The following is a 16621-nucleotide window of genomic DNA, read 5'->3' as shown; positions in this document are numbered from 1 at the left end:
CATTATTTGTTTATATGTTGATGATATACTTATTTTGGGTTCCAATAGTGAATGCGTAAATCAAACAAAAAGATTTTTATCTTCAGTGTTTTGTATGAAAGATTTGGGTGTGGCAGATGTTATTTTAGGAATCAAAATTATAAGAGATAATAATGGAATTGCATTATGTGAATCACATTATATTGAGAAAATTCTTACAAAGTATGGATATATTAATAGTTCACCAGCATGCACGTCATATGATCCAAATATGAAATTGACTCCAAATGTTGGTGCAAGTGTTCAATAATTAAAATATGTTAGTGTTGTAGGTAGTCTTATGTATGCAATGAATTGCACAAAGCCTGATATTGATATGCAATGAGTAAAGTGTATAGATATACTAATAATCATGGGCATCAACATTGGAATGCAGTGAACATGATTCTTAGATATCTTAAGCATACTTTAGACTACGGAATCCACTATACCAAGTTTCCTGCTATTAATGAAGGGTATAGTGATGCAAGTTGGATTACCGATTTTGAAGATTTCAAGTCTACGAGTGGTTGGATTTTTACCATTGGTGGAGAAGCAGTTGCATGGGGGTCTAAGAAATAGACCTGTATAACATATTCTACAATGAAATATGAGTTTATTGCTTTGGCATTTGCGTGTAGAGAAGCTGAATGACTTAAGAATATGCTAGTAGATATTCCACTAGTTGATAAGCCTATACCTACTATTTCAATGTTTTATGATAGTCAATCAGCTATATGTAAAGCATGTAATGTGAAATACAATAAGAAGTCTAGACATATTAGTCTAAGATACAATTTTATAAGACAAATGATTGATGACAATATTATATCATTGAAATATGTAAAAGTCATGTCAAAATTTGGCAGACCCTTTTACGAAAGGCCTTTCGAGAGATGTCATTAGTAAAACATCGAGGGGAATGGGAATTAAGCCAATTAAGTCGTCACCTAAGGATACCCAACCTAGAGCGTTGGAGATCTCACATGCCTAGGTTCAATGGAAAACAAATTGGTGAATGACAGATATTGAGCATATTTATGTAAGCCCATTACTGATGTATGCTCATGAGCTGTAACTAATGTGAGGGTTGAGCTAATAACTCTTAATGAGTTTGTAGGCCTTAAGGCTAGGGTGTGTGTTACAGTACACCTAGACAAACTCACCTATGTGAGTGTAGAAGTGTGAGCCGCTTCTTATAAGTTCTGGCAATTCTCTAGAGCACTCATGAATCCAGGGAAACACAAGGCTCAAAATGTGCCGACATGAAATCCACACAATCGAATTTTTTGGAAACCTATGTATGATTGAAAACTCATTAACAATATAAGGAGCTAAGTTCAAGGTAAGTCCATTTAGCACCCTAGTTAATTTAGGTTTTCTTTCAATAAGTGGGGGTTCAAGTCTTGCAGACACTCTCACTAATGCATAAGTATCTATGCAAGCCAAGTATATTTTAAAACTAGTGGGGGATTGTTAGAAAAGTTTTAAAATATAAAATCTTGGTGATTTTGGTTACTACCAAAAAGTGCTTTGAAAAAGTTTAGTCCCATATCTAAGAGAGAAAAGTTTTTCAAGTCGTTTAAATAGAGAGTTTGTTATCTATTCTTTACTTTGGTAAGCCTTGAGTCTTTAGGTGAATTGTGGACGTTGTTGTGCATCGTGTAGCAACGGACCCGTCGTTCACGCGCACACACACATGCACGTGTGTGTGTGCGCAAGGGCGCTTGAGGCGCAATGTGGCATTTTCATGGCGCACTTTGCACTTCGCACGCTCGCGGCGGTGCAAGGTGCAAATATCCGTTTTGTCTTTTTAGTTTTGAGATATCTGGCCGTTTGAAAGGTTTTAATAGCATTTATATTAATTTTATGGCGCTTTGTGGTTGTTGAACGGTTTTAAAGGCCTTTGATTGACAATCAAAGGTGGGTGACCATTTATGGACCTTTTCGTCCTATTTTCAAACCGTCAAGTTTATGGCCATTAATCTCATTTATCTCAAAACGTTTTAGGTCTTTCTAACAAGTCTATAAATCTCTTCTTTTTTCGTCTTTTAGATTATCAGAATTTCTGACTCTCCAGTTTTCTCCTTTCTTTCTTTCCGGTTTGGCTTGCAGAGTTCATGTGTCGGAGAGGTCATCTGTTCTTGTGAAGCAGTGACTCTCTTGAGGTTCAAGCCTAGTTGTATCCTGGGAACTTAGTCGTAACAAAACCCTTTTCGCATCTTCAAAATTCCCGGAGTGAGGCGATTGAAGTTCTAAAGATAGTGATCTTAAGAACGTGCCTCTAGGCTTGAGATCTCTTTAATTTATCACAAGGTTGAAACAACATTAACCCCCATAAGCTAGACCTATTTCACAGGCTAGCAAAAACTCAACTTGCATGTAAGAAACCCATTTCTTGAAAAACTATTTCCAAAATATGAAACCTAGCATATCTGATACTTGTGGAAAATGCATGAGAAACATACTCTTTCCAAATATGAAAAATATGTTCCTCTTGTAAAGTAAATGGTCATTTTTATTTTTTTTTAAAGGCAAAAAGGAAAAATGGTCATTTTTATTGTTATTGTATAACGTAAGTCAGCCTAGGACTCAATCTTGGCCCTGTCCACAATGATCGAAGTCAAATAAAAAGCCGCCTACCTTTAGAATGAAGCAAGAAGAATGTAATGTGTTGCCCATGAAGGCTCTAGTCATTAGGTAGAGAAGACTCGCCAACATCACCAATTTGAAGAGACATCATGAGATTGAAACCTACAAATATGCATCCCCTGTCATGACCAAAGCTAGGCGTTAAGAGACTAACCAATACACCAAAAGGCCTTAAGGTGATTAAGGTGCATAAAATTAAGTCATTAAGCCACTACGATCCTAACAATCGACCAGGTTCCACAGCTGACATCCTTGGTGTCTCACTGTACCATGGCTTTCACTCTGACCTCAGATACAGGTAGTCATTTCCATAATTTGGCAGCTCGCACTGTTGTTGAGGTTAGCCCTTTTCCAAGATTTTCTCCTTCCGGGATTCAAACTAGAGACATAGTGGTTGCTTCATACCAAATGTTATGTGCTTAACCAATGCACATAAGGCCCTAAGGTGATTAAGGTATGTACAGCCAAGACCTTAAATCACCATGATCCTAACACTAGGTCAACTTGGGAATGGGGGTGGGATTTCTACCCAATGAATTCACAAGTGAGCGAGGTGGTTTCCCCTGATTATCTAAAAAACAAAATAAGAAGAAAAAGAATGTCGTTTATTAAATGTAATAGAGAAACCTCATAATTTAATATAATGACATTAATTTTCACCTTATTTCTTGAATCTATTCTACCTAGACCCTAAAGTCCTATCCTGCATTTAAACACTTAGTTCAATTGTGCACTTATTTACATGAAACATAAACAACTTATCTAATTGTTTGTTAATTGCAATCATATATTTAATGAAAGATTAATTTATAATAATGTAAAGCTTTGCTAAACTTATAACATTCTTTGCACATAAACAATTTGCACACACACACAAGCGGGCGTGCACTCACATACATTTCCATTTTACTTTAGCATAAATAGGTCTTGTTTTGTTTTCCTTCTTGGTAACCTTGAGATAAACCTCATAAATCTCTCACCATCTCATTTCCTACAAACTTGTAATAATACCCAAATGAACAGAGACCAAAATGGAAGGGCATTCAGAATAATTAAAACCAAATCACATGACGTATTTTCCAAGATCCCTTCCTATACAAGCAACTGCGAGTGGGTCAAAACCAGGTTCTCTTCATACATCCCTTGGACACAACCCCAAAGTTCGCACTATCATATACAGAGGAACCATCCCAATCATGCCTTCATGTGATGCTCTCAGGGTAACATATTTTAAGGCCTAAAGGCAATGCTTAATCCTCCATTTTTTTTTTAATTACGATCATGCACGGACCTACTAGTAGGCCATTGACTTCTATGGCCCTTGATAACGAAATGCACCCCAACTGTCACATGAGCAAACAACAAAGGATTAGCCAGTCAAGATGTTTAAAGGAACTTCGCCTATAAGTTGTGTGGGGTCACAAATTGCAGCACAGTAGTATGTGAGACGGGTAAACTCACATGATCCAAAATAATTTAATTAAGAAAACCAAGGTTACCATGTTTTAAAATCAGATAGAAGTTTCTTAGGAAGCCTAAGAAATCCCAGAATCACAAAACCTTATGTTTTTACATGTATAGAACCTAGCTAGGGACCTATACTGCTGTCACCTAAACCTTGACAAGACAACAGAGCAGCCTTGGGCCTCCCAATGGTTCTATAAAAAATATGATAAATTAGTGAACATGCATGTTTTCAGAAAGGGCCATTATCTACTCAAAAAAAGGTAAGAGTACCAGTAGACTCAACAACCACTTTCTGATAACGAGGTAGTAAATGCTATGATAAATTAGTGAGATATGCTATGATAAACCTATAAACAAACGACATTTACAGATCATTTTTAACAAGATTCCTACCCTCCACCTTCTACACAATGTAGTAATGTAGTAAAGGATATGATAACTAGAGCAGTTACTATCATAGACGTTATATCCCATCGCCACCGCACATCTCACTTGAACGTGTGAGATGGGCCCACTATCACATATATCAAAAGGTTTTCCAAGTGAGATGTGCGGTGAAGATTGAATATAACCGATGATCCGTCATCCGTCATATAGAATATGACCATAACTGTTCACGGGTTTGCAAGGCCACAGAGAATTTCCACAATTCTCTAATACCCACAACATTGTATATTCTTCAAAAAAAAGGGTTGGCTTCATGCATCAATGAGCGCAACGCAATAATATAAAGCAATTGAGAATCAAATGCATTTAACAGTGAAGAAGCATGCACGTTAATAATAAAAAGGAATACCGTATCCAAAAATATTGAATTATAACCTTTCCATTTAGCAGGAACTTCTGAACGTAGACAACATTTCCATTACAGAGGTGCAGGTCAGTTAGATTGCATCTGCAGTTATAGCACATTTTATACATTACCAACCATCCACATAATCTCGAGCACTTTAATACGCATCCAAAAGGAAATCTCATACAAATCCATTACAAAGGTGCACGTCAGTTAGATTGCATCTGCAGTTATTGCACGTTATACATTAACAACCATCCACATAATCTCAAGCACCTTACTTTTAAAGCATCCAAAAGGTAATCTCATACAAATCAATCCAAAATAAAGCTTGTTTTTAAAAGCCCAGTGGCAACACAGATGGTCTCAATCATCTGATAACGCCATTCTGCCGCATACAAGATTAAGCAGTATTTGATAATCTAAGAGAACCGTATAAATTTCATACCTGGACTAGTTTAATGGCATTTTTTAACAATCTAGTCTGAAGCAGGAGGCGAGGGTCAATTTTGGTCATGGCATCGACTTCAGAAATATTTAGTCAGGGCAAGCGGTGATTGCAAAATGCCGTTTCACAAGATGGATCCATACCCACAAACTAAGTATGGAAATCATTTGATCATCTCACACATGAAAAAAGGGATGTTGAAAACAAAACCAAGATGGGATGTACGCCCAGCTTGACTATGACAGCCAACGAGGAATTCACAGAAAAATCAGCATAAAAACGGTTTTTATTAAACCACTCAGCTGCTAATGAATTAGCGGTACACATTTAAACCCATGAATCTAGCATTGCTACCCACCTAAATTTATATAACGAGTACTAGACACTGCAAATCATCAAGGTCCCTACCATAATTACGAAAAATATCGAAAACAGACATAATCAAGCATAATTGACCAATAAAAAGACTAAAAAATAAAAGCATTAATTTCATCAAAACTTTGCAGAAGCTTGTATGAAAATTTTAAAAATCATACCAAGAAATCCAAATAAAGAACAAAATAAATCCTAAATAGAGGCGCCTGTTAGCAAGAATGACAAAGAAGCAGTTCAAGAGCATTAACGAGAGCAACATTAACATTTCTAACCCCTCAATCCATGATTGATGAGAATATGCAAACAATAAAAGCACTACAGATTTGTGGATTCACATGCATTACATAAGAAATGCAAATTTACTAGCAGTGGTTTGCTGACATATGAATCCTACGAGAAGTCCAAACTGACTTGTATAAGAACACATTCAATTTGCACTAGAAATAAACTAAACAAAAAGCAACATATCCAGGACACAGTTGAAATAGAGATTGTTCATCATTAAATATATGTAGCGAAACTACAAGAGGATGACTTATGAAATGTGCAATTTTTGGTGTGCTGTCTCAAAGTGAAAAGTTCAAATAAGATACATTTAATATGAAAAAACTAGCCTATTTAAGACACCTAACAATTACTAAAATGAAGCAGGTAACCACTCTATCACCTCTAGCTGATAGTAGCAGTCACTCTCGATTTACTACAATAGTGAACTTTTGAATTTTGTATTTTGAAAGCAATTTACAATAATACTGAAACAAAACTTTGCATATGCAAACATAAGCCCCTAAGAAACTGCAGACAATGTGCTAAATATTGATGATAAATTCAGTAACCTTGATTCTGTGTGGAAAGCATACAAGCTCCACATAATGGCAAATTCCAAAGAACATAAGATATGGCACACAATTGAATGTGCTGACAAAGTATTTGGCCCCACAGCAGAATGGCGTAGAGCCTCTCCTAGACAAGAGATCCATTGTTCAATATCACACATTTTAATCACCACATAAACCCATCTAGCTTAAAAACACATTCGATTATGATCCAGATGCCAAGTTGGTCTACAAGGAGCATAACACATATAGGCAGAACCAGAGTAGCTGTGTCCACAATAAATTACATGGCTGTAATTTCAAGACATGCCTCTATTTGCTTCTGGACTACATTATTACAACAAGAGCTTGCAAATGCTCCACAAACTCAGATTTAAGGACCAAATCGAAATGAAGTGTCACCCATAAAGTGATTGTCAATATAGAAAGCTGTATTATGGGGATGGTGACCATCCATCACCACAAACTGCATGTCATCTGAGGGTTTCCAATGACGTTTCCGCTGATTTATGAACCAGTTATTGATCTGTTTCTGATCTAGTCCTGTTGATTCAGCTAAGGCCACCTTTTCTGTCTCCTGTTAAATGTCATAATATACTTGAAATCTATTTACCAGAAAATATCTAATATATCTTTCTTTATAAGTTCTTGTAGTGTGTGTGTGTGTGTGGGGGGGGGGGGGGCTATTAATGCATAAGCATGTGCATGCACTTGTGGGGTAAGCAGATTGGTAGGCATACCGATGGATATGGCCATTTGTAGTGCAATTCCCACCAGTGCAGGAGTTTCTGCCTAGCATCTTTGGGAAGCTTCCCTTTCTTCTTCTTCTTGGAAAGTTCTTGCTTGAGGCTTCCTAAATAACCACTGTACTTTTTCAACAGGCGTTGCTTAAGTTCACTGTCCTCAGTCCGAGGATCAACCTCAGGAAGTTCTGTTTCACCACCACTACCATCTTCGTCTGATGATCTAGCTCCCTCAACTTTGTCATCTGAGAAAAATCCATTTCAAGGATCAGATAATCAACCATGATTCAGAAAATCAGTATACTCTGGAATGAGACGGCAGATGTTTCTTCTGCATTTTGCTTTTAACTGATTTCCGAACATTGAAAGATAACAAATAAGAATATACTGAATAATAATCAGTGACACTCCCACAACCATACAAAATGGCCAGACAGAGTATGGTCGGTATGAACACAGAACCAGGTGGGTTTTGGTCTTCAGTACCCATTCTCTCACAAGCAGAGTTTGTGCCAAAACAGTGGGCCATGCCTGACCGTAAGCACATATCTAGTCCAACAGGTGCTTAGGCCAGGTTTGAAGCTAAGTGAAAATTCTACAGTGGGCCTGCGCTCAACCCAAGCCACCAAGTAACCTTTCTAGTCCACCAACTACAGTTTTTTAGCGTGATGGTTCCAATTTCTTGTTATTTGCTATTATGGATTTCATGAAAATTTTTATCTGAATTGGAGGACATGGTTGATATCGGTCAAATTTTTGACATGTGATAGATGTCATTTATTTTTCAATCCAATAAAAAAATATTATCCTCCAATGACATGACAGATGTTGGTAACCTTCTGACATGCATCTTTTGGTTTTCTTACTTTTGCTAGATTTGTTGCTGGTTTTTGTGTGTGCATTCATTTGGGGTGTTTATGTGAACGATCATTTGAAGAGGTGGAGAAGGATGTCAGATAAAAATGCATGCCCAGTTTAAGTGGGGGTATCGGGCTGGGCCAAGCCAGGTTTCAGTTGGACTAGAAAGGTTATTTGGTGCCTTGAAGAAACAAAAGAAGAAGAAATCTCTTGGCCTATGGCATAAAAGATTCAGTTGCAATAAAAGTTTATGATGGATTTATAGAGTTTGGTTTTATCTGCATGTTCACAGAGTTCATTAGCCAAGATTCCATTTGATATTTTTAGTTCTAATGCTACCCTCAGTCTCTTTGTCTTTTTAATTTTTGACGAAGAGGATATTAAATTATTGTAATATTTCCAATTTGTCAGATGTCAAGGGCGTGTTGATCATTTCAAAAAAGAACGAAGCATTAGACAACCAGAGCACAAAGTTCATTAGCCAAGATTCTGTTTGACATTTTTAGTTCTAATGCTTCCCTCAGTCTCTTTGTCTTTTTAATTTTTGATGAAGAGGATATTAAATTACTGTAATATTTACAATTTGTCAGATGTCAAGGGAGTGTTGATCATTCAAAAAAAATGAAGCATTAGACAACCAGGGTTTCTCCAAAAAACATATTCAAATTCAAATAAATTCATGAAATAGTTAATTCTCTTCATGCAGAAACCTTCAAAATACAGGATCATCAAGAGTTTATCAGGGTGCTATTTAGTAAGAGGAGAAATAAGAAAATAATTCACAACTTCTCTGCACAACAGAATCAAAGGACAACTTTGAGCAAAAAGGTCTTGGAACAAGAATAAGCTCACTGCATCAACTCAGAAATCATTTTTCTTTTGTATGTTTGGAAAGAATTCAAGAACGGTCAACTGAAACAGACCTCTTGAAGATACTAAAGAATATCTCAGCATCAAGAAGATACTCCGAACAGGAAAAGTAAAAATTGATACAATGAACACTACATAAATCAATTTGGTTTGTGGCAATAATCTATTGACAAGGCAAGCATTGAGGATAAAACATTGTGTATTTTGTACTATCATGAAACACTAACGCTTTGAGTTATCTCCTAGCAAAAATATCAAGAAATAGTGTTACTTTGACAACTTCAATATAATTTCATTCATGTGTTAGAAAGTTTCAATTTCTACGTTATCTACTTTATTTCTGAAAAGAACTGAATATTTCCTTAGAAAGTGTATGACCAGATCCAAATCAAAACTTTCCTACTATGTTCAAAATGCAAGGGTCATATGTCATATATGTATATACAAATAAAGTTTATTGTTCAAATCGTAACATCCTCATTGCCAGTCTCCGCAGCCATTATGATAAAATTATCATGCAGTTATTGAAGTCATTCACACAAACATTTGCTGCTATCATGAAGACAAAAAACAAACAAAAAGAAAGTCGCAATTTGTGCAACAGAACCAACTCAGGAGTGCTACTATGGCCTAATTGGAGAAGATTCTAAAGATTGATGGCTTCTCCAGATATGGGCATACATGGAGAAATTTTCATTTTCTATCATTTTGAACTTGTGACTGAAATAATACACAGACAAGAAAAACATCACGTGACATCCAAAGTCCAGCATTGGGAGATTCCTGCCAGAGTAAGGACTAATTCGAAAAATGCATCTCACATTCTCTAACCACCCAGCCAGATACACATGTGATGCACAGTGACATGAACAAACAACAGACATGGGACACAAATCATGTAGGGCATGCCAGTCAACACATGATCAGAGATCCTTCATTTTGCAGCAAGTACACACTTGAATAGCTTTTAAAAGTGAAATATAAAGCAATCACTAATGTTCACAATAGAAATTCAAGAACCCCGTAGATGCATCACTATGTGCAGAAATTGCACCAGGTTCACATCTCTTTGCCTAAAATCTACAATGCAATGCAACAAGAAAAAAATTAGGTAATAAGAACACAGGACTCCTGTGATTTTTAGAAGTTCTAACACAAACAAGAAGCAAAGGAAACCACATGTCACTGAACTTAGCATGTCTAGCCCATGTCAAAAAGGCACACTGGACATGCCACAACACTTTATGGACATAGTCATACTTGTATCAAACACAGTCAACAACATGCACCTAACTGAATTATTTTTTTAACCTTGATCCTTCATGTAGTTGCACTTTTTTCTAATTTTCGTTGATTACAAACAATTCATATTTTACTTGCATTCATCACTTAATTTCTATTAATCATAGTCACAAATTTGCTGATCATGAATCTGTATTTAAGATGACATTCATATTTTATTGCTTTAGTTAACAAATTCTGAATGCATATGCACACAGGCACACATCCGTAGACACATGTACATGTCAACATGTTCCCTGTCCTAGTTTTACAAAACTACTGTATTTAGGGATGGCAGTGGACCGGGGGAAAGCGGGGCCCCGCCCCACCTCACCCCGTTTGGACCGGGGATGAAGGGTATGAAACGGGGATGGAGGCGGGGACGAAGGTTAAAATCCATCCCCGTTCGGGGATGGAGGCGGGGATGGACGATCCCTTTTCCCCACCTCATCCCCGCCACGATCCCCGCCTCATCTCCGTTTGAACCGGGGATGAAGGACATGAAACGGGGATGAAGGCGGGGGTGGAGGTTAAAATCCATCCCCACCGGGGATGGAGGCAGGGATGGAGGTTCTCATCTTGAGGTGGGGCGGGGGTGGAGGCCTTGTCCCCCGCCCCGCCCCACTGTCATCCCTAACTGTATTATACCAAGTGCACCCATGCTGTCACACACTTTTCTCTTTTTATGAGACATGGGAAATCATTGTATATGAAGAAAAGGAAGATTATGACATGGATAAGCTACATAATGAAAGAAACAGATAAGATGAATATATATATCAATCATCATAAATAAGGTGAGAATAATCAACATGTTCAAGACAGGACTAATTGTCAAAAGATCTACTCAAAGAGAAATCACAGACCATGATTAGATTACGGCTGATCTTGTTACTAGAATATACTGCTCTTGGTCAATATTTGCCGACCCTACATCCGACTGTCTATATGAATATGACCGAAAGCTACTATAATAAAGGGTTTTAAACAAGGTTGCCAAACCAGGAAGAGGAAGAGGAAGCGGGAAACAATATGGGAAGCAGAAGCAAGAAGCAATGAATTTTAAAATATATAAGAAGTGGGAAGCGAGGAATAAAAAAAAGAAATATAAGAATAGAATGAGAATCAAAATAAAACATAAATAAAAACTAAAATAAAAGTGACTAATACTAAATTTCATGATTTTTTAGTGTAAGAATTAAATTTTTAACAAAATCTAAAAATGATTACCAATTTAGCAAAAGCACGTGGAAGTGAGTGAGAACAGTTAGAGAAAACACATAAAAAACATGAAAAGTTGAGTAAGAGAACATATAATAAGAATAAATGAAGCTTGTAGAAAGCACAGGAGAAGCGTGGGGGAATCGAGGTTCTCATCAAGTTTCGGAAGCGAGGAATATCGTGCTTCCGAAGCGAGTTTTCGGGAAGCGAGCTTCCCACCTATCTAAGAAGCTTCCAGTAACTCTGGTCTTAAACAAGTAAAATATGTCTTAACGTAACTCTAGCACGAAAATAAGGGGTAGAGTTGGGGCACCTTAGTCATCTAGCTCATGATAGGTTTGGGGACTCTAAAGGGTTGAGAAAAATGAAAATGAGAAGATTTCCAATGAATAACTACTTGGCTAATAGCTTATTATTATGAGATTCAGGTTGCTTAAAGGTAATTTTCAAGATTTTCAAGGAAGAAAAGAAAAAGTGATAGAACGGATAAGTTCACTTCATTTATTCCTATTTTTTCAATTGCCAAGTAGGAAATCAGCTTAAACTCCATTTTTTGAAACTTTTATTTCCTGCATCAACCTCATAAGGACAAAATGAATCCAAATCCCCAAGTTAAAATATTCTCACAATAAACAATCAATAAAAATGAACAGAACCCATACTTCTCCACATCAGATTCCCTCCATCTGCATGACAATATTTAGCATAGAATACAAGACGTTCGACAACAAATTCTAGCTTCAATGATTCATTTTTCTGTAGGATACTTTTCATGATTCAACAAAGTGCAGCACTACAGCCACTTAGGTTGCATTCTCCCACAGAACTTCAAAATCTGCATCAGAACACTACATGCATGTGACTGATATGCAACAACCACCTCGAACTCGAATGGAGAAGATTAGTTTGAAAAAATAAGTGTTTCAGTAAAAAACTTATGAATAATACCGCCAATATAATCGAACCTTCAGTAAAATGTTTGAAAAATATACACCAAACGTTACCATATAGAAAAAGTAAACAATCAGCAAGAAGATAGTCATCAATAAGTCACTCATTATAAGTACGACAGACAACCAGAAATGCCAACTACATTTATCGTCCATCACCAACCACATCATTAATCACTTCCATCGATCCATGCCAGTAGCACAAACAGAAGGCAGTTGTAGATGATGATTATTCTGAGATGCATCTCTCTCTCTCTCTCTCTCTCTCTCTCTCTCTCTCTCTCTCTCTCTCTCTCTCTCTCTCTCTCTCTCCATGATGCATGTCTGTGCCCAGCACGTGCATGTCAATTCAAAGCTGGATAGCAAGAACATCAATAAAAAATAAAGTAAATCCAAGACATGATGAACGTTTCCATTGTGGCTTAGTAAGTTTAATTCAATATATTTACCACAGAGGTGGTATCCCATGTGGTAAGCGGGGTCATGTGCCAAGCTGAAGGCCCAGGTTCTAATCCCTCTGTCACATGGGGGCTTAAGAGATATCTAGTTAAGTCTGCCTAACCCCAGCTTGCCTTTCAAAAAAATAAAAGTTTAATTCAATATATTTGCATATAATATTATTACAAGGCTGAATCACCCAACTCCAGTTTCATCGTTTACAAGAAATACCGCCTGGAAGACAGAGATGGCGCATTCGCAGATCGTACTTTAAATCCCATAAATTAAGATTCAGAGAGATAGAGAGAGAGCAGAAGACCAGATGGGGAACTCTCATTCTATTGGGAATTCAAGATTTAAAATCTACAGCAGACCGATGGGAGTGCTCATGTTCTGTTTACTCGGCAATCTAAGCTAAAACTTCTCTCTAAAAGCCTTAGAAATGACCACCATCGTGTTTCAAACAGACACTGACGCTGTGGTACTCACAGCCACAGTACGATTGACTCGAACCGCATCCGATGCTGTCGATTCTATAATATATATTAACTGCAGCAACAGACAGCCATGCCTCTCTCTCTCTCTCTCTCTCTCTCTCTCTCTCTCTCTCTCTCTCTCTCTCTCTCGATGACCATCACCATCTTGATTTTGAAAAATTAAAACCTCAAGTCTTGTCACGCTAAAAGTCCCAACATGTTGCACCAAAACAGCAGCTTGGAGTCTCAAGCCATGACCATGTAGTGCCGTCCATTTATGATATATGTGTTCATATATAAATATATTATTAACCGCACCAAGTGACAGCCTCTCTCTCTCTCTCTCTCTCTCTCTCTCTCTCTCTCTCTCTCTCTCTCTCTCTCTCTCTCGACCACCATGACCAAATCTTGATTTTGTAAAGTTGAATCCTCAAGTCTTGTCAGGCTAAAAGCCCCAACATGTTGCACCAAAGGAGCATCCTGGAGTCTCAGGCCATGACCATGCAATGCTGTCCATTTGTATATATAAACTGCACCAAGAGACAGCATATCTCTCTCTCTCCATTACCATCTTGAAAATTTAAAACCTCAACTCTTGTCAGACTAAAAGCCACCAAGAGTTGCGCCAAAGAACCAGCGCGGATGAAACCAAGACCATGTAACTATTATATAAAACTCTTTTTTCTCTCGTTTTCTTTTGTCTGCCTGTTGGAAAAGAAAGACAGGGAAGAATGAAAGATAAAGGGAAGAAAAAAATTTAAGGAAAATGGAGGCCTTCGAGGCAAGGTAATCCACTATAAGAAGAAACCCACGTATAATATGTGTATTAGAGTAAAGAAATGTTTCATTTCTCGGGAAAGAGTTTAAGAAAGAAATAGAATAGATTTATCCTCGAAGAGGTAGATGGTACATGAGTCTCTTTTCTTTATATTAAATTTATTCGAGCCCCAACATAGGGGATGGTGAAGGATTTGTGTTGCAGATGTCTTCCTTCGTCTTCCAGTAGAAAAAAGTAATGACTAGTTAGACTCCGTCTGTGTGAAGGCCTCAAAGTCATAGGAGTTCTTTATTTTTTATTTTATTTCAGAAATTAAGGCAGAAAGAGAGATGGTTTACTCATTACCTGAAGAGAAAACGCGTACTGATCCATCACACAAGGAGTTGAGCTGCGACTCTACGCTCCTAACAAACTGCATAGCCTCTTGCAGCGGCCTGTTCAGCTCTTCCCGGTATTTCACAAGCATATCATAGTAGGTATCCTATATTAATTGGTTCCAACAGAAAAAGAAACTTAAGAAGATAGAGCTCCCCCCACCCAATGAAAAAATCTGCAGATCTGGGGTTTTAAGAAGGAAAAAAAAACTGAGCAGAAAAGGAGAAGAAAAAGAATTACCATGAATTGATCGAGCTCTGGATCACTCCCGGAGTTGGTTTCACTAGTTGATGACCGATGTTTTTGTTCCACTTCTCGTCTTATGGCACTCAATCTATCCACAACCTCCGGTGGAGCACCAATCTACACACACAATAAATGACCAACAACGTTAGAAAAATTTTGAGAGGCCAACAGAAAATGTTACCAAATACAAGGGAAGAGAGAGATGTGTCGAACCTTTTGGCAGTCCATATAGGCTTCTAATAAGCTAGAGTATTGAGGGTGTGCAATGATTTTGGCCTTGATAGCATCTGTCTCTTTAGAGTTCCCCATGCCATGACGAGGGTCCCCAGGTTCTTCATCTCCTTCCTGCCTCCTCCCCATCCCTTGTTGGCTCCCAGGATAGTAATTATTGTAGGTGGTAGTGTGGGACTGGAAGGAAGGAATAGCGGTAGCCTGGATGCGCGTGTGCTGGTGCTGGTGCTGTTCTTCTTTCATGAGAGCCATCATGGTACTTGTGCCCGCCACATCTGACGATCCTGGTTGGCATCCCATGCTATTTCTGCCGCCAAACAATGAATTCGCAGCACTGGAAAACATGTTAACTTGGAAATGATGATCCATTTTGCCTCAAAATTAAAGGCCCCTTTGAAGCCTGTAACCTTCTCCCTCCGAGAAGCCTATTGTAGTGTTCTCCACAGCTTTGGTGTAGATAATAAATGATGGCGATGATTGGTTTTGGTGATAATATGCACGCTTCTGCTGTAATTTTTGCTTTGGTTTTTCCTTTTCAATTATTTTGGAGTGGGACTATGGGAGAGGTAATGGGGTAAAGCCTAGGATGGGTGGGAGTGATACTCTATAGTCTTGTAGCGTGGTATAGACTCTCTTTTTTGCATGTCAAATCCAATAAATTTCCTTTCAGCTGTCATCCAAAACGGAGATATGTGTGCAACTGTCGTCTGTAATGAAAGATTTGTAGAACCCTAGGCAGTGGTGTTGCAGTGGCGGTGGAGCCTTAGGCCTCGTGGAGACAACATGGAGTGCTTCCACACGCACACAGACCTCTCTATCTCTCTCCCTACACTCACGATCTTCTCCCTACACTCACTATCTTTTTGTCCCTCTCGTTTAATCCCTCCCCTACAATGCACCCACAGTAAAACTCCCCCCTCCTTAATTTTAACGACACTGTAGTCGTCAAAACTAAGGATTTGGGGCATGCTTGTGAACCATGGCAGTATAGCTGTCAGATGCCTAGCCTTTACTTCATCAAACCTGTCCGGTTTCTCTCAGATCGTTACACAACAAGAGAAACGTGGGTTATAACAGTATGAAAACAATAATACCACCAAAAAAACTATCACACACCTGGCTAACGACTCCACAAGATCTACGACGCAGCCGCTAATTAAGCCATAGGCCCAAAGCCAGGCCCAAAACCCAACCATCCCATGGGGTAGGCGGGGTCCTGTTTCCAGCTGAAGGCCTAGGTTCGAATCCCTCTGTCACATTGAGCTTAAGAGATAACTGGTAGGGGTCAGCCTAACCCCAGCTTGCCGTTAAAAAAGAAAGAAAAAAACACTCATCCCCTCTACTCTCTTTAATAAAACAATTATTGGCCTAGTTATAGCAATTAATCATTATCCGAGGATGACCAACAATAATAGATGAGACAAGAAGAAGAGTAGAAAGAGGGGAAAAGTTTGCCTGCGTTTCCCATCTCATACAAGGTAAAGCAGAAAACAACCTTTAAAAAAATAAACGAATATTGAAAGACGAACAGAGGAATCCAACCGTAGAAAAGAAAAAAAACATAT

The 16621-nt window shown here is 38.1% G+C and overlaps 1 protein-coding gene across 1 annotated transcript; it reads right to left on the bottom strand.

Moving 5' to 3' along the window:
* Positions 1-6962: 6962 nt before the first annotated feature.
* LOC149847654 (homeotic protein knotted-1-like) lies at positions 6963-15425 on the bottom strand. Its single transcript, XM_090001862.1, has 5 exons — positions 15039-15425; positions 14820-14942; positions 14550-14685; positions 7330-7577; positions 6963-7166 (listed from the first exon to the last, which is right to left on the bottom strand). The coding sequence occupies exons 1-5, from the start codon at positions 15423-15425 to the stop codon at positions 6963-6965; spliced, it is 1098 nt and encodes a 365-aa protein (XP_089857988.1).
* Positions 15426-16621: the final 1196 nt, after the last annotated feature.

Source organism: Nuphar pumila, chromosome 1 (assembly GCF_984573655.1).
Source record: "Nuphar pumila chromosome 1, dmNupPumi1.hap1.1, whole genome shotgun sequence".
In the NCBI taxonomy this organism is placed as follows: Eukaryota; Viridiplantae; Streptophyta; class Magnoliopsida; order Nymphaeales; family Nymphaeaceae; genus Nuphar; species Nuphar pumila.
The sequence above is the reverse complement of the archived record's forward strand: the minus strand, read 5'-3'. Positions and strand labels throughout refer to the sequence as shown.